General features: G+C 44.0%; 3 protein-coding genes across 6 annotated transcripts in view; 1 reads left to right on the top strand and 2 right to left on the bottom strand.

Moving 5' to 3' along the window:
* The window catches only part of stard13b (StAR-related lipid transfer (START) domain containing 13b), a 75,052-nt gene extending 63,272 nt beyond the window's left edge, over window positions 1-11,780 (bottom strand). For 2 of the 3 annotated variants that reach the window (XM_040130195.1, XM_040130197.1), the window contains exon 1: window positions 237-470. The gene's annotated coding sequence lies outside the window, so the exon portion shown is untranslated. Of the gene's footprint in view, window positions 1-236; window positions 471-11,675 lie in introns of those variants that run through there. The other variant, XM_040130196.1, reaches the window with a different exon arrangement.
* Window positions 11,329-14,214, top strand: hdac12 (histone deacetylase 12). Its single transcript, XM_040130206.1, has 8 exons — window positions 11,329-11,578; window positions 11,704-11,847; window positions 12,336-12,495; window positions 12,592-12,788; window positions 12,887-13,037; window positions 13,267-13,383; window positions 13,470-13,612; window positions 13,756-14,214. The coding sequence occupies exons 1-8, from the start codon at window positions 11,417-11,419 to the stop codon at window positions 13,777-13,779; spliced, it is 1,098 nt and encodes a 365-aa protein (XP_039986140.1). The 5' UTR covers window positions 11,329-11,416; the 3' UTR covers window positions 13,780-14,214.
* Window positions 14,215-14,325: 111 nt separating this feature from the next.
* Window positions 14,326-21,763, bottom strand: trmt9b (tRNA methyltransferase 9B). Of its 2 annotated transcripts, none has more exons than XM_040129897.1 (4): window positions 21,677-21,763; window positions 17,494-17,693; window positions 17,121-17,294; window positions 14,326-16,518 (listed from the first exon to the last, which is right to left on the bottom strand). In XM_040129897.1, the coding sequence occupies exons 2-4, from the start codon at window positions 17,648-17,650 to the stop codon at window positions 15,575-15,577; spliced, it is 1,275 nt and encodes a 424-aa protein (XP_039985831.1). In that variant the 5' UTR covers window positions 17,651-17,693; window positions 21,677-21,763; the 3' UTR covers window positions 14,326-15,574. The 2 variants fall into 2 exon arrangements, with proteins under 2 accessions (XP_039985831.1, XP_039985832.1); XM_040129898.1 differs by lacking the exon at window positions 21,677-21,763 and adding an exon at window positions 21,452-21,531.
* Between the last annotated feature and the right edge of the window lie 1,357 nt (window positions 21,764-23,120).

Here is a 23,120-nt window from a genome sequence, read left to right as displayed (position 1 = left end):
AAGGCCAGACTACAATTTAGTTAAAAGAGTGAAAAAAGCATCTTGTGGTGGATCATTTTCAGCAGAAACGTCCTGAACAAGTCCTCTCATGTAGGAGCAACCTATAGTATAATGTTCTCAACTCAACCAACGTGGATTAAGAAAGACAGAAATTGAGAGTTGCAATTTGTTTCTCCACATGTTTCTCAACATCCATGAGTAAGATTAAAAGGAAAACAGAAAAAAAAAAGACTCACCTGCTGAGTGGAAAAGAGTTGTCTGTGTTGCTCAAACAGTGTCACTCAGCTCATGGCAAAACAGTGGCAGTGAGGCTGGTTCCTGTAAGAGCAGAGAGGGTTGGACTGCCCCTCGCAGAGCCACACTTATGTCCCCATAGGCCTATTCTGCTAAAAGGCAAGCTTGTCATCACAACTATCACCCCCTCCTCTTGTGTTTCCCTGGGGGCCTGTAGGAGTGTTCAGCTAGCAGTGACTAAACCATTCAGAATATGCGTAAGAGCGGGCAGAATGTGTACTTGTTGGGAGATGGAAAGGGGAGGAGCAAGGAGACTGGGCCTGAGGTGGGGTGGGAGGGTTGGAGGCTGGGGGGGGGGCAGCAGTGGTTGGCACTGTAAAAGAACAAGGTGAAATGGGTTTTCAGCCCTCAAAAAACAGGCTGTGAGGAATGGCTGACTTCACCGGCCTGGGCAGGAGCAAGATGAACCGCAGCCATGACCTATCGCTTCAAAAAACCGGGCTGAGGAATGCTTTCAAGTCAGAGGGGAAAGCTGTGAAGCACCATGATTTACTGGAGCATATTACCGACAGATTTGGAGGATACCTTCGTGAGAGGATTTGATGCTGAACTGAAACCAAAAGCACGTTTCCTTAAGTTTTCATTTGCCGCTCTATAAAGGCAAGCTGCCAGTTAGGAGTCTGTATCATGAAGCGGGCTAATACGCAGTGTAGGGGTCACATTGTAAATCACGACTTAACAGAAAGCTTAATGGTATGTGAAGGCAATGTGTTCAGTAGTGATTCACATTTTGTTAGTGTCTAAAAAAAGCAAAACGTCTACTTGGACAATCAGGGAATAGCCAAATGGCCAAAGATGCACTTTGTATGTATGACAAACGAAAACAAATGTATGAAAGAAGCTACAAGCAGTTCCCATTGAACATGAATGATAAACAAAAGTGAAATTACAATGCAAAAATAAATCACCGTCATGTGAATTTGAGCCAAGGCACTCCTCAGTACACAATAATCCTCTTGTGATTCAGCATGAGTAAAAACTGCATGTAGGAAGAGCCAAGTACACCACGTATAGGCGTTGTGTGTGAAAATGAGTGAAAGTGAAAGATGAGCATGGGCAGTAAACATGAAAGGGGCATGTCTGAGCATTTGCTTATTCATTGGCTTATGACATGCTTTTTATGCTGCTCCTGGGCTCCCTGATAGGACGGGAGTGTTACAGAAAGGATTTCTGAGTTCACACTCTGGAAATAGTCCTATGCCTTTAAATCACGGGGGATTCATTCATTCATTCATTCGTTAATTCACTTGTTCATCCGGTCTCGTCACCAGGAGTGAGGTGTTGAAGCCTGACCTCTGGCCAGGGAGGAGAAGATGAGCACTGACTGACTTTTCTCATTCATAAAATACTTTAAAATCTGCCCCTCGGCCGTCATTCTCTCTCAGCATGGAAGGTCGTAGCTTCCTCTGTTTTTTTTCTCTTCTACAAGTCATCTTTAGCCTCTGCCATGTGCTGCGAAAACATACGTACTTCATTAAATGGAGATCCCAATCAATGAGGCCTTTCCCTTCTTTAGACTTTACTGACTTCTGTACTCATATATTAACAGTACGCAAAAATTACATTATTTTGCTAACAAAATTTCAGATGTAAGACATGAGGGACAAAGGTAGAAATATTCTGATGTACGCTGGGAATAGTCAAAAATACATGCACAGCAGCCACACAGCAGCAATAAATCCACTGTTTAACCAGTGAGATAAGGTATGTATGCAAATATTTAATGTTTCCCGATCTTTGTTCAGCGTGAGTGACATTCCCGATGTCCTTGTTGGGTATCTGTGTTTACATTTCCCCTATTATGTGAATGGTTACATGGATATGTTACTAATCATAAAAGTAAAGTAGTACAACGCGATCTGAATTGTCCCCGACAACCAAACTCCTTCAAATCAGTTTATTAAAAAGTTAAAACCAAAAGAAATTTTCGTAAAATAATTTTCTTGTGTTGTGGGCTTTATTACTCTGTGGGTGCATGTGAATGAGAGAAAAATATTGGGAAAATGGTGGAGGGGGAAACAGAAAGAGTGGACCAGAGGAAAAGAGGTAGAGAAAAACAAAGCATCTGTCCCCTGTGTCAGCTCCTACAGTGAAAAACATTTGGGAAACACCAACTTGAATAATTGGCTGCACTTAATGAATAGAAGTCTTTTCTCTGCCTGGTCTATCTAACTGTGGAGGTGAACAGTCCAAGGCCGGTGGGAGTGAGAATAGTTCGGCTCAAACACAGCTGGATGTTCTCACAAGCTAACCTGGCAGGCCCTGTCTACGCCTGGCCCTGATGGAAAGAAAAAGGAAGAAAAAAAACACCCTTGTTTATGTCACTTCAGGTAAAACACTGACTTTGCTTCCGCAGGGAATAGTAATCAAAATCAACCAAATGGAGCAGGAGGGAGGAAATAAAAAAGAGTAAGGTCTTTGTGTATTTAAAGTAGTTTCTTTACACTGGCCCAGCTCCAAGCTCTGTCTCTGAAATTCAGTTAAGTTTTAAGAATGTCATCACCCTCATTTGTTTATTATGAAGTTGGCAGATTATGCCAGTTTCACAATCTTTACACTTTTTTTAATGTCAGGAGTCATTTTTCTGGATTCATAACTTCATTTTTAAATAAAAAATCATTTGCAGCTGCTATGTTGCTATTAAGGATTTGTTTGGGGCAATTTGGCTATTAACAAACTAGACTAAGAGTCTATAGCTGTGGTAGTGGCTCTGTGATGCTGTAGATTAGCAGTAGGTACAGTAGTGCTTTGAGCTAAATGCTAATGTCAGCATGCTAACATGCTCACAATAACAATAAGTAAGCTGATGTTTAGCAGGTATAATAGTGACCACATTCACCATCGTAGTTTAGCGTGTTAACATGCTAACATTTGCCAATCAGCACTAAACGCAAAGTACATCTGACACTGATGGGAATATCATAAGTTTTGCAGGTATGTAGTCATAAAGCAACAAAGAAGACAAAGTAAAATTTCACCCGTATGATGGCAACAGAGGAAAAGTCAGTTGATCAACAAAGTTATTACAATTAATCCTGACGGGGGACGGGGGACAAATTTGAACCTCAGGGTGGCGTTACAGAAGAGTCAGAGGATCACCAAAGTCATTAGGATCCATCCTCTGGGGGCCATGAATGCCTGTCCAAAAGTTCACGGCAATCCATGAAATGGTTCTTGAGTTATTTCAGTCTGGACCGAGGCGGCGGATCAACTGACCTACATAGCCCTCCCCGGACCCATTCCAGTGGCGTGGCTGAAAGGACGCAGTCTTTGTGCGATATACCCGGGCACTTTACACTGACCGAACACAAAGCTCTGTCCACATGTTTCATTCGAGTTTGATCAACTGTCACCAGCAGATCTGAAGGACTTTGCCCTGCAGTTGTAAGAATGCTGCAGTTCTGGGCAGGGTATTCCGATTCAGTCATTTTCTGTCAACAGCCTTTTACAGAATTCATAGTCTTACTTGGCCAATTAAACCATTTGCTGTTGTATGACTTTTAAGGATTTGTTTGTTGGAATGCAGGTTGTTTAAAATTAGCACGTTTTGAGGCAGAGATACAATAGATGCTACATAGATGTATTCAGCAGATTCGTTTTCCCAAAGGAAAATCATGTGATGGATGCTGTGCACGTAGGAAGCATCATTTGTTTATTTTTTCCGATCGATAATCTTCATTTTTGTGTGCCCTAAATTGTCATTCTGTTTTTCCCGTATTGTAATTTTCGATGCCTAAAATTAACATTAAATTGAGGCGTCATGCTGCAGATCAACGCTATGACAACTATGTCAAGACAGGACCCGGGGGATGTGGACAGGTTGCCAAAGCAAACTGTCAGGGATGGCATGCATACCAAGGCCCAGATGCAGATCCTCAGCAGGCAGAGAAGCTCAGTGTCAACCCCCTCACGAAAGAAGCAAATGTGATTGTAAGAGGATATTACTGTTTGTTTTTGTCTGATTTACAGTGCGATAAGAATGATAATTTCCCAGTCCGTTCGCCAGTCTCTTCAGCTGGAAGAGTCTAAGACATTGACAGTGCCAGAGTCCATGACCCATTCACTAAAGAATTGCAACACCTGAGGGTACAAAATACTTTTTCAATGAATTATTCATTCAGGCCAGAATTAACCAGGCTAGGAATATACACTTTTTAGCAGAACATTTTAACCCATTAAACACATTTATCTCTATTTTGAATTGGCTTCTGGTCTGTTATTGATTTAAACTTTGTGAAATATGACCGTGTAACACGTGACATACTGACACAAGCTGGAGCAAGATAGTTCAGCCCTCAAGAGCAGCCCTTGAGTACACACAGCCATCTGATACACTGCAAAAATACTCAGTGCTGTAAATCAGCCAGTCTTACATTCACTAAATATGACATTTTCATGAAGATCTTTCTTTACCGTACGCAGATGTTTGAAAGGTTCATCTTTCATTCTCTGACCTACTTGTGTTACATTCAGTTTTGTTCCACTGAAGACAATACGCTTGCGTGAGACTTCCCCTATGGAGGTACTGTAATGTAAACATAAATTATTAGAACTTCAGGTGAAATTTTCAGTTTGAGATTAGATTAAAAGATGCTTGGGATCCAACACTTTTTGGAGTCTGACCCTTATAATGGAACAAAACTTAGGATATTTCAGCCTCGGGTGCAACAGTTTTGGCGTCTCATTTTTAAATCTGTCTCTCACGTGACTAACAACTTTATGAAACTGCAATATTACCCTTTGGAGTACTCATTTAACAACCAAAAATAAATAAATAAATAAAATACAATTAAAATACAGCTAATGACAAAAAAAACTACAGAAGTAGAGAATTTTAAATATGTAGTGACACATGGATGTGTTGAGCATAAAGTCATCAGTAATGTGTGTTTACTGCATCAGTAATGCATCACACCAATACAAACACTATCATTTGAAAAAAATACAATCAGATGTGGGCAAAAAGTTGGTTAACGAGAGATTCAGTGTCTCGCTGATGAAGGTTCAAATCCCAGTGATTTGACTCAGAACTGTAACTGTATACCCAACCACCGAAGTCGTTTGTGTTTTGTGAGAATGTTTTACAGTGCGTGAGGAAAAACACATTCTGCGCTGTCATTCCACTTTCTGCCTCTTCCCCTTATCAGCGGTATCAGCACGGCTGTCAAGACGGGGCAGACGTTCTGAAGTGCCTGTGGTCTTCACATGGCACGGTGATATTAAAGTGAGGGGAAGAGAATGGAGCCGGCTGTGTTGCCGAAACATGTGGCTGTATGGTCGCAGGTTAGCCTGCCAGCGATGCATCGTGTTACCGCTGCACAGACAGAACAAGACTGAGTCTGTTATGACAGCAGAGACTGAGAGTATAGAAAATTATGCAATTATGCATTTATATCTAAGGTTAGTATGTGTCAGAGCATATAAATCTAGTTACGTGGTTTTTATGCTGTTGCATGCAGCGCTCTTATGTAACATGAAGAGTACCCAGCTGTGGAAAACAGACAAGTACAATACAAAATGTAAACATCATTAGAAAACATTCCAGCAATACCACAGTCTGACTCAATATCTCTGCTGCTATTCGACTCCCCTACAGATTCCCAGCATACCACAGAGCATGGGCAGATGTTCCGTGTTATATATCACTTCTCTGTGCAGTCTCACTTGGTCTGTATCTGACGAGCTGATCAAACCATCGCAAAGTTGTTGTGTGGGCAGAGATAGCGGCCTCTATGATCAAACTTTTCAGACTGTGTCAGAGGTCGTTGTGGCGTCAATTCAGCTGCTGGTTTTTGTCACAAGCCAAACTACTCATTTCAATGTTTTGAAACATGTTTTTTTTCATAGATATTCCTCCATGACCAAAAAGCAAATGTTGTACTGTGGCCGGGTAAGATTCAGCAACAACTTTAATGTGTGAGAGCACGTAAGAGTAAGAGTGGCTTTTCTGGGGAAAAGTCTGACTTGGGACACAGATAAATACTATAATACTAAGAAGGACAAAGTCATCTCATGTTACTGTGTATAATCTGATATAAGATTAAAATTGTATCCAACAAAACAGTCCAAGACCCCCCCCCCCCCAATCCATATTTTCAGCTGTATTGAGGAGCGTTTCGTGCAAAGTGCCGCCCATATCCTAATGAAACAACCATGGTACCATCATCTAAATTCTGTTTCCTCACTCAGAATCTTAAGACAACCCCCCATGGACTTCATCACACATTTTGTTGAATTAATTATAATCTCAACTGTTCCTGTAACACCCCATGAGAGCCATTACTTTTGGCAGCAAACAGATGTTAATCTGGTTTGATAATTGGTTGGAAAAGACAAGCTTGCTATTGCTGATAAAACAGCCCCAGAAACTACCGTCTTGAACAAACACTCTATATTTTACTTGCAAGAAATGGAAGTTGTGAGTGCATAAATAACTAGTGTGGAGATTACCTGGTGTACTAATATCTTGATAATGTAGGGTTGTTGCGTTACTTCAAACACAAACTGAGTGGTTTTCTTTGGATATCCAGTTATCCCCATTTGGCACCAGTATATGTATATTTCAAACTTAAGTTGAAAAGCTGATAGAATACTAAACTTCATAATCTGAGAGGATCAAACCACACATTAGATATATGCAGAGCAGTATTGCTGTTCACACAGTTTGTTAAATGGCGAGGAAATTTTTGATCTAAAAAAAAAATGCTTTGGGGCTTGGCAAATATTTTTGTAAGTGTATATTTTTGGCCTTGCTCCTCCTCATGAAGTCTTGGTATTTCAGTGGCTCACACATTACCACTTTCTGACAACACATGCAGGCAGCACCCACTGTTTAACACACAACAGCCACACGACAAGATGCCAGAACTCGGGTAACAGCTGTCAAGGGCATTCCCAAATAATGAGGGATGCTAGAGAGTGAAAAATATGTGATTACCAGTGATAACGAGGGGGGATGTAAATTTTAAATAAAAGAGATGGTAAATCATTCTACTGCACAATGATTTCACAAGCCTCTCTGCCGAGCATGTCCGGGGATGGATGAGAGGTGAATCAGTTCGGCCTTTCGTGTCACCGAGGAATTGCCACAGAGGGACGAGGCAAGCAGCCCGTCAGCGTCACACACACACACAGAGAGAGCAGCTACGAATTAATTCCCTCCAACAACAACCCTTGTCCTCACCTGCTGCAACACGCTCTGCCAGCACTCGCAATCAACCAGCGAATTCCTTCCGCTCTGAGCTGTGAGGTGGAGGGCGAGGATGGGGACGAGGGGGACGGGGGGTTGTGGGCTCGATGTTGTGATTGTGATGTTGTGTAAATGACAGGTGTGTTTGAATCCAGTGTCTGATGCAAACACTACACCGCCCGCTCCCCCGCTGTGGTCAGACAACAAACATGTTTGCCTCCGAGAACGTGAAAATACATGCCGAGGGTGACGGGGCTATTCAGGGATAACAGGGTTATTCATTCGGTTAAACACACATTGCGTGCAGCATAACATTGATCCCATCATGTGTGATCAAAGGCGTACAATATTTATGGTCCAACAAGTTTACATGTGGCTTTTTTAGTTGAATAAACTTAAACGCTAGCTTCTTTGCAAGGAAACAACTTGGTGACCCCTGAAATAATTTGACTACAATTTATAAAAAAAAAAAAAAAAAAATAGTGAAAGAAAAACTGTATTCAGGGGGATGACTTAAGTGGGCCTGCTTTTATTTTGCCCGATGAGAGAAGAGATAATCAGATCAAAGTTGAGCGGTTGTCAGCTTCTTCTTTTGTCTTCGCTAGGAATGAGATGCAGAGCTGCAAGGCCTTGAAAGCAGCTGCCCTGAGGCAGAACGCTGCTCCCTCACAGCTGACCTTCAGCTGTGGTTTCTGCTTCACTATTAAACAGGCAATATTACGTTAAACTATGCCAGTGTGTTTGCAGGTTTTAACTCTCACTACAAACCATCGATACCTTGCATTTTTGTTGGCAATTTTTAGGTACATTCTTTGCAGTTTTAGATTTTAGATGTACTGTTGCTGCTGTTCCAGGCTGCCACTGATTTCCATATGGTATGAAAATCTATCGGGAGACTCTTGAAACTCGCTTTAGTTGGGTTCTTAATCACAGTAAACTTCAAATCTGCATGACGTTTTGTCAGTGTTACTCTATCGTTGCATGGTGATCCAGTTTACATGTAAACTGATTAGAAAAGTTTGCACTAGAGCTGAAACAAGTGCATTTAGTCTATTAGTCAATCAACCGAAAATAATTTGGCAACTACCCTTATAACTGATTTAAGTGTGATTATTTAGTGGTTTCCTTAATCTTCCATTATAGTGAATTGAGTATTTTCGGACTGTTATTTGACTAAACAGGTATGTGAAGATGTCACCTTGGAAACTGTGATGGGTATTCCTCGCTATTTTGATATTTAATAGGCCAAAATGATGACTTGATAAATCAAAAAAAAAAAGAGAAAAAAGAAAAAAATACTGGCACATTGATTGCTGATGATTGAATAGTTGTTAGTTGTACCCTATTCTGCGCCTCACAACAATAATGGAAATTTGAGAAAAATTAATGCAGACTAGATGTCCACTGTGAACCTCGTAAACAGCAGAAAACGTACATTTCTAAAAGACAGAAGAGCATGGTTCGCAAAATGATTACCCGTGATACAAAGTAAAAGTGATTTGAAGTAAATGAGATAAAACATGCAAACACAGTGGTATGGTCCTTTATGCACGACGAGATTTAGAGAAACACCAAACCCGAACAGGAAATCTATCCGTTAATGAATTAAAATAACCTAAGTTATTCAGTCTTTCTGCCGGGACACACTGGAGGCTTTCATTTGAAAGGAGGGCCCCCTCTCCTCCTTCCTCTCTCCCTGTTTGAAATGCCTGTTAACAGGGCTCAAGTCAGTAATTGATTTTACCTCTCTAATCTCCTCTCTCCATTATGAGGAGATTTCTCCTCTGCACCTGGGGCCAACGCTCTTGTGGTTTTTCTTATCTGCCTGCGAGAACACAAGCCCCTCCCAGTGGGGGCTGTACTAATCCCCATCGAACAGACTCTTCGTTCACAGACACACACACACACACACACACACACTCTCTCTTATGGGAGAACCCCACAGCTGACAGTATGCCAGACAGTGCCTTGAGCTGCCTGCCAGCAATGTAAAACAGACACAGATGGAGAAGCAAAACCAGACACAATACCAATTTCAGTACAGTGATAAGTAAACGGGTGTTTTTATAACTATAGCAACAAAATATTCCTCCCCTGAAGTACCAAAATGTCAAAATTCTGGACATCATAAAACCAACCCATATACACGAGAACGCAAGATATCTGGGCAAATTATTTGCATCACATCACCGACCCTTCCACAGAGTCATCTGGCACCTTAAACTGTAACACGGGGATGGGGGGTGGGGTGAAGACAGTAAACCTCTCAGGCTCTGACAAGTCTGACACGATTTCACTGTGACACCATAAATGGGCCTCTGTCAGTGTGATTAACCACCTCGGCCACAGCACAGTTCAGCTTAACGGGAGGGGAGCTGACAGTGACGGCTGCAGAGGTGGACAGAGGAGGGGTGGGTAAAGATGATCAGGGAATGGACGACCACCAGAGAGAAAACGCTGTTGGATCCAGAGAAAAACGACCACTCTCATCGTTATATTGGAATACACTAGAAAGGATGAGCAGTTTGTCATGGGTTGAACGTTGAAAACTCTCAACTGCAAAGCAGCTTTGATCACTTGATGAATCTAGAGGAACAAAACTGAAAGAGTTCAGAATGAAAAGAGCCTCATGAATGATAAATTCGGCTCATTTGCACGAGGTCTCCACTCCGCCCGACTTTCCTCTCAGAAGGAAATCTGTATGCGTGCAGAAAAACTGTCGTCGGATTGGACAGTAGGGAGTAGAAGAGACAGGACAAATCCGACTTAAAGGGAAAAATCATTCTGTTAATAGAGAGGAGGTTGCAATCACTCAACTATATAAAGAATGGGTATTCTACTATATATATAGGGGCTTGCATCTTAGCCAGTGTTTTACTGCCGTCCTAACTCTGACAAACAAGAATCTGAGCTGCCTGCTTCAGCAGATGCAGCAGATGCAGCAGAGGCATCAGAGCAAAAAGATGAAAGATGGAAAGAAGAAGATCACCTCTTCCACAAACAAAAAGCTCATCATTAAAGGGCTTTGAATGGCCGGTATATATTTATTCTGAAGTATATATTTTACACATTAAATAAAATATGTATGTATGTATATGTTTTACATATACAGTATATACAGATTCTTGTCCCTATTCTGGTATTATCGTTATTATTGTTGTTTTTTTAATCATCGCATGGCTTGCACAAAACTCAAAAAAATTAAATCTCAGTGTGCCATGTTTCAATGAGATTTTCTTGGAATATTTATGTATATATATATATTTGTATGTATAAAAAGACAGACAAATGCTTTGGTGTTTTGTGAATAAAAAGAGAATATTAAGTTAATTTTGACCTTTTAAAGACGGTACCATCTACATTTGATGAAGTTCAAATTAATGATGCAGGTGGAGCCATTACAGACATTATGAAGCCTCATAGGCCAAAAGGAATCCCCTGGTTATCTGAAAGAGCTTCTGACTCTCAGCCGATGAGTTTCCCACTTCAGGATGACTTTTTGTGTTTGTTTGTTTTTTTCTGTGATTTGAAACATATATTGTTTTCCTATTCCTTTAAATGAAAAAGAAAATAATATAAAAATAAATATATATATATTTCAGTTCATTCCAAAGCACAACTGACTTTCACAGCCTGCTGGTGGTAATTTACTTATAATGACTTACAATCATCAGCAACGAAAGATCCTATTGTTTATTAAAAGACAAAAAATAATGGCCTACATCACTTAGTGTCGTAAGGACGGATCTGAAGCATCCATCAATAATTAAGATTCGTGCTCCAAATCAGTAGACACACGCCAACTGCGTGTTACTTCCCCTCCGTGGCAGAAGGTGGCAGCACCAGGCAGGAGACGCACGGTCACCCCCCGGGCATCCGGCAACAAACAGGACGCCGGTCGGCGCTTCTTTCGTAACATCGGCCTGAACGACAATGGGCATCTCTTCGTCCTGTGTCGGCCGCTGTCGTCGAGGACCGACGCTGGTCAGCGACATGACTTGCGCCGGGCAGGCGCTCGCCGGAGGGCCTCGCGCGGGAGTCGGACGCTTGTTCGGCGCAGCCTTCGGCCCCCGCAGATGTCTCCGCGCGGACACGGTAGGAACAAAATCAAAAAAAACTCGCGTGTTTTTTTGTTTTGTTTTTGTTTTTTCTGAACATTGCAAACGCGACGGGTGGCGCTAGAAAAGCAGACCTCACAGTGCAGCTCCTTCACCTGGCAGGTGAGACGCGGATCCAGCGGGCTGCCGGTGGTCCACCACAGCCGGTACGCGTGCGACCTCCCACCCAACCACAGGTTTCCAATGGGCAAGTTCCCGCGGGTTTTACGCTCTTTAATCGGAGACCAGGTCGTTACGGAGAAACAGGTGAGTGAGTGGGTAAAAAAAAAAAAAAAAAGTAAATAATAATAATAATAATAAAAATACAGTTGTGAGGAAGATGATGATTAAGTGATGAAATGTCGCCAATATCATCGATTAGTTGATGAATTGACCACAATTTTGACATTTTATGAACGATAACGTTGCTTTATCCTGCTTTTGTGTCTCTGTCAATTGAGCAGCTTTCAATTTGGGACTGTTGGTCCCAAATTGAAGTCACAACTTTAGATGTTTTGTCCAAAAAACATTTAAAGTTGTGACCTCGGGTTCTCTTTTTACTGCTTTTTTGAGCAGCTTTTACCGTCCTGTCATTTCACAGATTAAGTGATTTATCAATAAGAAAAACTACCTGTAGATTCATTGATAGGGAAACATTATTGCTAGTTACAAGACTGATACTATTAGTAGGAGCTGTACTGGAAGCCGTTTCCTCACATTTTCCTGTTAATGTGGATCTTCCTTTTCCACAGTAGGTGTTGGTCCCTGAAATTGCCTCCAAAGATTTACTGAGCTCTGTGCACACCGAGGAATACTTGAACAACTTCATAAACGGGAAAACAAATGAGCAGGAACAAAGGAGAACGGGTTTCTCCTGGAGCGAGGGCATAGTGAGCCGCTGTCGCTATGAAACAGGTGAGAAGGAGGCACACGTCGCGGGGGGGACTTGACAGCTGCACGCCCCGGAAAGAGCGCACCGCGTGAGCTGACCACCACCTCTCTTGTCGACAGGTGGGACCGTTCTGGCGGCCGAAGTGGCCCTGCAGAGGGGTCTGGCCTGCAGTACAGCAGGAGGAACCCATCACGCGTTTCCAAGCTACGGTTCAGGGTTTTGTCTCCTCAACGACTTAGCAGTTGCAGCCAAATACCTGATGGGCGGCTCTTCGCCCCAGAGGAAGGTTCTGATTGTGGATCTGGATGTGCATCAGGTGGGGATAGCTACGTCTCTGCTACTTGGTCAGAAGCGCGGCACTTTTCCCCTGCACGTTTTGTCAGTAGTAAAACTTCCATCTTTTGCATCCCACAGGGTGACGGCACAGCTTTCATATTCAAAGATGAGCCGCGTGTGTTTACGTTCTCGGTGCACTGTGGGAAAAACTTCCCCCTCCGTAAACAACAGAGTGACCTCGATATCAGCGTGGAGGAGGGACTGGAAGACAAGGAGTACCTCTCCATAGGCACGTTAACACAGGCCTGTGTCTAGATCTGAAAAGTGTTGCGGTCAAGTCACTAAATGCAAGTTTGGTCAGAGTTTAAAATCTGTATTTTAGGCATTTGTGTGTTTTCTTTTTGTTGGTTTCAGGAGAGATTATAGCATAAAAACCCCTGTATTTAGCAGTGTTTAACGTCAATACGAATGAAGAGTTTGTTTCCACGAACTAACATGTCTGACGACGTTCTCAACAGTGGAAACCCACCTTCCCTGGCTTCTTGAGACTTTTCGTCCAGACCTGGTCCTGTATGATGCAGGCGTCGACCCTCATTGGGAAGACGAACTCGGGAGGCTTCGTCTGACCGACCGAGGTGAGCGGCAGCTTTGAAAACACGGGTGCGACCACCCACAAATCATTTCGCGACTTTATTTTCGAATGACCATGAGCGTCTCCCAGGGCTGTATCAGAGAGATCTGTACGTGATGAAGTCTGTGGTGAGCAGGGGCGTTCCTGTCGCTGCTGTTATCGGAGGAGGATACTCAAGAGACATCGACAAATTGGCCCTACGACACTCCATTGTCCACAGAGCAGCGACTCAGGTAAAGGAAACACAACTGCTTGAACAGATGTTGCCAAATGATCCCTTTCCACGCAGTTACAGTTACATAAACAGTAAACAAAATGTCATTGCTGGCTTTATTGAAGATGAGTGGATATTGTATTCATGTTTTTCATATTTCAGGTTTGGAGGGAGTGTGGTATGTAAAACCTTCATCCCCTCCAACAAGAGGACCCTCAAAGCTTAACCGATACCTCATCTTCAGGAGCCAATGACAATATTAATGTGTGTTATGAACCACTACTTGTTTTATGTACTTTATATTCTGTAAATGAAACAGCATTAAGCTTTTTATCAAGAATTATGAAAAAGATATTGGAGACGATGGGAAACTGGGGAAAATGACGGAGCTGACCAACATGGTGTATGTGCTAATTTAGTATAATCGTCCCTCCAATATATCAAGTGAGCTCTAATCGGGTTTTTTGGAGAGTTGGTGATCACGGTCATGCCAGTGACTTTCTGGTATGTTGGCTGAAGAGTGATTTTTAAAGACGTTCAACTTGCTGTGTACCTCCCCTTCAAGGTACTGTATCGTTACTTCTGTGGTAGTAACTGTCTCTATAACTATTAAATATTCTGTTATTGAACTATACACGTCGTGGTCGTCACTGAATGCCAATCTGCCAACTTATCCCGTGCACAAAAGGTACGTAATTAATGTCAGTAAACGCAACACAACAACACTCATGAACAAAAATATTTAATAAGGAAAAACAAATCAAAACTCAAGAGCATTTACATCAGGTCACATAAGACATTAAAAGGTACCAGTGTCACTTCACAACAAACACATTTGGTCCACACATACTGTACTGATAAAGACATGCACCGTCCTTGGCACCATGGATACAGATAAGCGGTATGTTTCAAGTTTCTCCTATATGTCATTCACTGACATCAAACAGCGACGCATTTGTGGTACAGTGCAATGTTTATTCACAGTATATGAGGCAGCTGATTTGCCGAAACATACCAGTGGTACATTCAGCTTGTTACAAGACGATACGCAACCATTACAAACATCAACGACGAGCGCACGCGCTGGCAACACGTTCGACACCTGGAGGATAAAGCAACAAGCGAATGGCACGAATGTTTCTGGAAGATATTCCGGACAACTTAGAGCTCTTTTTTTATAAGTGTGTCGATGACACACTACACACGAGCGGTTTACAGAATGTCCCGTCGAAAAGTGCGTAACAGATACTTGGCGCAAGTTTAGCTCCTCGAATTCAAGACTTGATGAACGTGCAGTTGTAAAACAGGCAGACACAAAGAACAAAGTAAGAGTTTTCCACTGAAATCAATGCACTGAAACATAAGAGCAGATGGAAGAATATATTGTAGTCTCTTAAATTACCCTTTGGCTATTAGTAAGTCCAAAGAGAAAAACAGTGCATTTCTTAACATCCCCGTTGCAGAAAGGCTCTTTAAAAAAAGTTTAAATCCTGGAGCTTGCTGAGCTTTGATGATAAAATCAAATCCTTGACACTAAAAAGGGAGGACACACTTGCTATCTGGATAATGCTTGTTTGTTTCATGTATTGAAATAGAATAAATACTTTAAAAACATGGTAGTAGTATCTAGTATATAGTGATAGCCATTGTTGAACACTGCCATCTACTGCAAAAACACTACAGTGATACCATCTAAGATAATGCTAGGTAAGGACAGGTCTGCCACACAGCTGGTTCAGGGACTACTTAACTTAAAATTAAAAAGATACTAAAAAAAATACATTTTCCAAACAGTTAAGTAGAGAAGTGCAGCAGTGGATTGGTTTACTGCAGTGTTAAGTGAACCTTCAACAATGGCTAACATCTGTACCATTAAACACTTGTAACTCAGTTACAAGAATGTAATAATCCTCAGATGTATGATTCAGTGCTAAAACTTGAGGCAGAGTTGATGCAAATTAAAATCGCACAAGTTAAAAAATCATATTTTCCACAACTGAACTTTCTCTGCCACCACACACCAGTTGGCATGGTCGAAGTAGGTGTGTTTGACATGGAGCTCTTCCACATGATTCCCTATCAGCTCTGCCAGTTCTCCCTCCCTGAAGACGTGATAGTACCTCAGGCAGGAGCCTTCCACCTGTCCCTCGCTCCCCTGAGGACTCTGTGTGCTTTCCTGCTGCTCCTTTCCCGGTGGCCCCTCTTCACTTTCATCTCCAGATTGCCTCAGGTGCTCCTTCTGGAAAGGCACCAGATCTGGCAGGGCCAGAGACCCACACTCCTGGGCTAAAGACACTGAGACACGCTGGTTTTCTGTGCCGTTGTTATTAGGGGGGGTGTTGTTGTTGCCTCCAGGATCATTTTGTCCCCTGTGCAGGTCTGTGACCGGATCAAAGACGTCCTCCTCTGATCCGATCACAGATGGAGGAGAAAAAAAGCTGGAGACCTGCTTGATGAGGCCTCGTCCTCTCCCACGATGGCTTGCCTTGTTCCCCTCGTTGTCACCTGTGGGTGAAGATAAAGTGCTCAGGTCTCTGGAGGATGACCAGGAGATGGCTAAACTTCCAAAGTCAAACACAGAGTCCAGAGACCTGGAGAAGAACCAGAGTCTCTGAGTCCTCTGCTGCGGCATGGTGCAGGTCAGGTCTTCTTCGTCTGCAACGGAGGATGTGCTTCTAACCTTCCTGTGCTTGTCAGCATTGTCTATGGCTTCGCTCACGCTCTGTGCTGTGGCCCTCCTTCTGGGCTTGGCGTGCGAATGAGGGTTGGGGTTCCAGGGAACGAAAATGTCCTGTTTCTCGAATTTACGACGTTTCTGCTCCATGGCCCACACGTAGATCATGATGCGTCCGCCCACTCGCATGGTGCGAGCCATCTCCTTTATTGCTCGAATGCGCCGCTCTTTGGTGGACAAGTGATGGATGACTGTGACAAAAATATCAATTTGTCAGAATTATCTTCGGATGGTGAGCAGGCATTTATGTAATTATGATGATGTGTCACGTTCAGCACTTGCAGTCAACAAACGCATTATGTACACTGTGCACGGCACACAAGGTAAATCAATTGTGTGGGTGTCTGCTGTCGGCTTTGCTTTGGTCCTAATTACACTCTTCTGTTGGAGGACACACATTATTTCACTCTGTTCGCTGGGCAACACAAGCTCAAGGTAAACTGATGTTTATCATTATTGTGAGTGCACTTAATAGAAGGCAAATGGCAGCCGCATCGGTGGAGCGTCATGCATATGGAATTGTGAAGTTGCCCTTTTTTAACTGTTCGTGCGTGTCTTCCTGTGGTTGCGTGGACAAGTTTCGGTTTGGAGATTTTCCTCACAAGTTTAAAGGGCCGTTTGGGGGTTAAGACTTGGTTTTAAGGGTTCAGGTTAGAATTAGGTTAAGGGATTCAGTTGTGATGGATGTGGTTAGGGGACGGGGCTAGGGAATGCATTATGTCAATGGATTTCCTCACAAAAGACAGAGGGACAAGTGTGTGTGTGTGTGCGTTCCTGTTTGTGTGTCAATTACCTGCAATAGAGAGCACAGCATCGAAGCAGCCGTCTCTGTAAGGCAAATGCAGCCCGTCGCACATCTGAACCTCGTGTCCTTGGCTCCAGGCAAAGTCCACCAGGGGGCGACAAACATCGCACCCCAGCTTGAACACCTCCTTGTTGATGTGGAGATACTTGCCATTGCCACAACCTGCCAAGGACAAGGCAGTCAGCTACGACACTAGTGACTGATTAGGAACGATTGGTGGTCTGATTGGATTTAAAGTGCTTATTCCCTCTCATTAAGTGAAGCCTATTTTTAGAATTACTTGTTCTGTTTCCAAAAAACAAACAGAAGAAGCACAAATGACGACTGTCAAGATTACATCACTGCTGGAGGTGACACCCACCGATGTCAGCGACGATGCTTCCCGGCTGCAGGTCCAGCAGAAACTGGCGTACCTTGGGCCAGGCTTTGTAGCGACTGTCGTTGAAATATGGAGCAATCTTGTCATAGACGCTGTGCACATGGTCCCTCTCAAGCTGGCTGGCAGCCTCCTCCATCATGTTTGTCCTGGCTGCCTCATGCAGCGGCCTCACACCATCATGCCTGCAGGGACAAAACACATCTCCCCGCTTATTTCCAGATGATAAATCTATCAAATAATTCCTCTACTTCATTAAGGAAAATCAAAGCTAGCGATGCGGACCCCCCGAGGGGGGAACAGCGTCGAGGTGTTCCTCTCTACATGCTTATTAAAAAGGTCCAACAAGGTCAGCTGGAAACTTTAATCAGCGGACACACTGAAACATCTGTCAGGCGGCAGGGGTAGTTTAACACCAAAGCCTCTGCTTTGTGCTTGAAGGACCCGCCACGGTCCTGATTAGTAACCCTCCTCACATCCAACCTGCAGTCCTTCAGGAGGACAGACTAATGTTAAGGTTTAATATGTCATCAATCAACTGTGGGGAAAACAAACAAACAAACAAAAAAAAAAAACAGAAGAGGGATCATGAATTAACTAACAAGGTACCAGCAAGGAGGCAGTCCCCATCTCACAGAGCGCTCGGCAGCTCCATTGCCACAGCAGCCGTGTCAGATTGTTTTTTAGGGTAATGCCGAAGCAAAAGGTCAACACATAAATCATTCTGGCAACAAGATGCAAAACAAACGTCAATCACGTGCCAATCAAAGTTCCTTTTACAAAGGTTTTCATGGGCCGAGTGAAGCATTCGCTGGGTGCACACTAGGCTCCTGCTGGGTTTGATATATCATAATATTCCACTCAGTGTCACGAGCAATTTAAGATTTCAGCGCCAGCTCCCATTCTCGGAATCACTTCCACCTAAAATGACCCTCATTACAGGACTTTCAATTTCCCTGGAAATTCCAGGCTTCAGTGTGATCACATTACTTTCCATCACTTGACAGACCTGCAGAACTGAATATCCCTTAACTGTGTTACAGCTTTAGTTGAGGTTGTTTCTGGAATCGTCGCATTAGAAATATTTTTACTTGTTTCTTTCTTACATATATACACACATACACACATATATAAAATCTTATGTGTATAAACATTTCATTAATAATTCCTTATCACCCTATAATCTTGAGGGTTTTACTGTTACACTTTCAGGGATACAGACTGAATTGAAAATGTGTGGATTATGTAATTGTGATGTTTGTGTTACGTTTGGTTTTCAGAGCTCCCACTGCAGTCATCTCGGTTTATTAAAATGCAGCCCACAGCTCCTGCAGTGCTGCTGCGGCTCCCTCCAGCAAAATATGCACAAGGAGTTTTACTATCCAAGGGATAACATTGTTATTTTTTTTTGGAGGGGGGGAGTCTCAATGTGCAGAGCTGTCATTTCGACTTGTGTTATTATCTTTCATAGCGTATTATCATGTGGTTTAATTAATTTTTCCACCACATGCTGACCACAATGACATTTTAAACGCAGATGTGTATAAAACTGCAAATGATCACAGAGCTGGAAAATGTCATCAAACTGTAATAATTTGAATAAGTAAGTAAGATTTTCAGAGCTGACTTTTTCCAAAGGCTAACGATGGGTAAGTTCATCACATGCCTCCTTGCAGCGTGACATCAGTTGGTTTAGGTAGGTCAGAACAGGCATTTAGCAAAAATGACTGCTTGTTGATATTTGGCTCTTCAAACTTTTGTAGACCACATCTCTCTAACTTTGGTCCTGAAGGAGTTGGCAGTCTGTAATAAATGAGGGAAATACCAGCTTGAATTCGGCAGGAGAGAAAAAAAAAGGTCGCTCTCTCGAACAACTGGGTAAAGGCCGGTGGAGAGGTAAGCCGTCACTGTCGTCCTCAGCATTCAACATTTGATTTGTACACATTAATCATCATTAAAAAATCACACAGAGTGCACGATCAGTGCGCCACAGGGCTACGTCTGTCCACCTCCTCCAAGCGACTGAGAGGAATGCGGCCAGGCCTGCGACACGCTGCACATTTTCGACTCAAGGCTGAGCAATTGCGACCGAGAGGTTCTGCTCGGCGTGATGTATGGAGATGACTTGTTCTGTCGAATCCCCAGTGTGATGCATGGACGTTGCCAGTGCCCAGGCTGACGCCTTACATCACTGCCCATCACGTTGCTGTTGTGTTTTAAAAAAAAAAAAAAGAAGCTTGGCAAATGTACCAGCAGACACTGTTGAAAAGTCGCCACCATTTATGCTTATCTCCAATTGCATTATATATTTAATTATAAATTATACACTCAGGTTATTGAAGGTTTTCTCCACAGTGTGAAAAATCTGCTTAAGATGGTTTTAGTCTAATTTGCCAAATAAAATGTCTTGGCTGCAGGACCAGGCCCCCCCCCAACTCACCTCACTGCAACCTCTCCTACCTATCCTGCTACCTACCTATCTACTTTTGCTTGAGATGATTTTGGCTCTGTCCTTAAGAGAAATTCACAGTGGCATGTCTGAGCCAGAGCAACACCAGCCGATGAGCCGTGTAATAGCAAAGTGCACTCTGCGGACGAGGTTAACCGGAGGGAGAGCTATCAGACGTTTCCCCCTCCGCCTCTGCTAAAAGGACATTAAACTGATACGCCTCTGGACGTGGTGTGTGCTGGTCGTGCACGCTGAACACCCCCCCCCCACGGGATATTAGCGAAACAAAAAGGCGGCCTGTGCCACGCGAAATGCAAAATGCAGAGCCGTACCCTCGCTGTGCGTGAACAGGCTCGCCCGTGCCCTCCTCCGTCGGTGAAGGGAGTGCGTGCGCGCATCCCGCCTCCCCTTCCCCTCAGACCTATTTCTGGAACCCATCATCTGCAGCAGCATCCCAGCCGAGCGGAGGAGAATCACGCCTTATGTAATGCTGTAAAATCCGGCCTCCTTCAGTATTGTCCCTGCTCAATTCTGCCCCCCCCCCCTTCTGCTCACTCAACCCCGGTAGTCCTCAGCTGACATTATGTAACCGGCTCAGAGCACTACCCCTGACTGACAATGGGGACTGAAATTAAATCAGGAGGGGGCCGAGGCAACGTCTGGCACACAGATTTGTCCAAGGTATAGGACGGTCACGGGCTGAAGATAAAAATAGCCACTGTCTTTAGTCTTTGTGGTTGCATCTCGCTTTCCTGGCAAATTATCTAAATACCCACAGGGTTCAGAACAATATATATATATATATTTTTTGGTATTTAGTTTTAGATTGCTCGAGCCATCTGCCTCGGGACCCCCCCCCCTCCTCCTCCTCGTTATCCTGCACACATCTGACTTTCAACAAACACTCCCGGACCAATGTGGCTCAGGGAGCCGCAACAGCCATTCCGCCAGCTGCCACTTGACCGGCTGCGCGGCCAGAGAGGGGTGGGGGGGGTTGCCACAGAGAACGGGTTTGCCCGTCTAGTGATGCCAGCAGTCAGTTACTCAACATCGACATGTGGTGCGAGATCAACAAACTTCGCCCCCCCCCCCCCTCGCTGCCGCGGCGTCTTTTGCTCTCACACTGCCATTTGTTTTTTTGTAAAAACACGCAGAATGTAATTAGCTCATGTATTCACAGGTTATAGACAAAGTGCAACTCAATTAAATCACTATATGAATCTTTTTTTTTTTAATGTTTTTGTGTATTCCAAAGTACAGCCACATTTACTTAAATTTAAGCGTTGCCCTTCATATGGGCTACTACTTTATGCCCCATCAAAGTTTCTTATGTAGACGGATTCAAATCCAGATTAAAGAAAGAAAGAAAGAAAGAAAGAAACCCGAAGTCAGAATTCTAGAGCTATTTAACCGCTCGACATATATTTGACGTGCAGCAATAACTGCTACGACCGCGTCGATACTAGCGCATCCACCCCGTGCGAAGCCGCTTACCGTGCGTGGAGAGCGCCGGGCAAACCCTCCGCCTCCACCCTCGGGTCGCCGGAGGTAAACTTCCCTCTCCGCGCGCGCGCGCTCGACCCACCGATGGGATCGATTCGCCACGGGGACCGGAGGGCGCGCGCAGCTCGACGCGGCGGCCCCCGAGCACCCCGCCGACGGCCAAAACGTGAGGGCGGAGAAAAAAAAAAAAAAAACCGCGAGACGAGGCACACTCACCTGCCGCCGTGCGACCGCCGCGCTGCGTGTCAAGTCCGTAGCATGTTGGCCGAGCTCCCCGCGCACCTGTCAAGGTGGGAAGAAATTACAGCGGCACTTCCGGTGAGGCGTTTCAGAATTAAAGCGAACGCGTGCCGGCTGCTGCGCTCCCTTTCAGAGCGGGCTCGTCACTCAAGGCGGTCGTGGGCAGTTAAAGGCAAGTCAGACCAGCAACGTCAACGTTACCCACAGTAAAGACAATATATTTCACGATAAATAATTCACCATCATATGAAGAGCATCTCGGTGTCATGGTCGGCCCCCGTGTTCCCCCCAGCCCCTGTCTCCAGCCTCTTCTTCCCGTTCCCAGGCCTTGCCCCCCCCCCCTCTTCCCGTTCCCCTGTCGGCCCCGCCCATCCACAAACACCTGTTCCCATTGCCCCAGTCGCCCCCCCCCCCCCACCGCCACCTGATCTCCCCCCACCTGTTCCTCGGTCCTCGTCGCCCCGGTCACTCTATACTACCTGCCTCTGGTCACTGGTCTTCTTTTTTCTTGCAGTTGCCATGTGTTTCCCCTCGGGTCAGCACAAGCAGTGGCTTCTTTTAAATCTCCTCTTAAAACACACTTTTATCAAGGAGCTTTTCCTTTTTGCTTAATTGGATTGACTGCCCAGATTACTTGATTCACGAAGATGTTTAAAATTTATTTTATATTTAAACTTAAAGAATTGATTGTATTAGTTTTTATTAATTGTTATTGATTGCCCCTTTTCCGGTGACACTGTTTTCTTTCTTACTGTAATTGTCTCTATGATCTGCTTATTTTAACCCTGTTGCCTTTGCTTGACCTGTTTGTTTCAATTTGCTGCCCCGTGTGAAGCACTTTGTGACAAGGGTTTAGAAAAGTGCTCTACAAATAAAGATTATTATCATCATCATCATCATCATCATCATCATCATCATCATATCAGCTGGACTCTGTGTCCGCATCTGGGTCCTCCTCCTGCGCTGTTATCTAGCAAACCCCTTGACACTCGGTCCTCCAAATGATAAGAAGATGACTCACGAGCGCGCTCGAAGAAGGTCACTAACTGAGAGCTCGCCCCAGTAAGCGGATGTTGCACAGAGGGTGTGTGTGTGCAAATGTTATAATCGGGGCTGAAATAAAATAAAAAATAAAAACTGCAAAAACTACACATATAAATCACTTCTCTAACCAAGAGAGAGAGGAAAAAACCAACAACCCGATGACGCAAATGTAATGACCCAGAGCGAAATGGGAAGAGTAACTCACAAGCCGCCCACGCACTCCACTTTAATACCGGTTTCCTTGCTCTGCTCTGCCCCGTTGGGTTTTATTCTACTGTCCTTCTCTGCAGAGATCCGGACGACGCGCAGCTCCAGATCCGCTTCTCTTGAGAGTGGCTACAGCATCGCACGCTGTACACAACACACCGAATGACTT

The sequence above is a fragment of the Xiphias gladius genome, chromosome 7, assembly GCF_016859285.1.
Source record: "Xiphias gladius isolate SHS-SW01 ecotype Sanya breed wild chromosome 7, ASM1685928v1, whole genome shotgun sequence".
Taxonomy (NCBI): domain Eukaryota; kingdom Metazoa; phylum Chordata; class Actinopteri; order Istiophoriformes; family Xiphiidae; genus Xiphias; species Xiphias gladius.
Note: the sequence above shows the minus strand (reverse complement) of the source record. Positions and strands in the feature narration are given on the sequence as shown.

Coding starts and splice junctions, on each gene's coding strand:
- trmt9b (XM_040129897.1), bottom strand. CDS start 17,650: ATGATGGAGGAGGCTGCCAGCCAGCTTGAGAGGGACCATGTGCACAGC. Junction 17,295..17,493: donor AAGCATCGTCGCTGACATCG/GTGGGTGTCACC, acceptor TGTCCTTGGCAG/GTTGTGGCAATGGCAAGTAT. Junction 16,519..17,120: donor TGCTGTGCTCTCTATTGCAG/GTAATTGACACA, acceptor TTTTTGTCACAG/TCATCCATCACTTGTCCACC.
- hdac12 (XM_040130206.1), top strand. CDS start 11,417: ATGGGCATCTCTTCGTCCTGTGTCGGCCGCTGTCGTCGAGGACCGACG. Junction 11,848..12,335: donor AGGTCGTTACGGAGAAACAG/GTGAGTGAGTGG, acceptor TTTCCACAGTAG/GTGTTGGTCCCTGAAATTGC. Junction 12,789..12,886: donor TGGATCTGGATGTGCATCAG/GTGGGGATAGCT, acceptor TGCATCCCACAG/GGTGACGGCACAGCTTTCAT.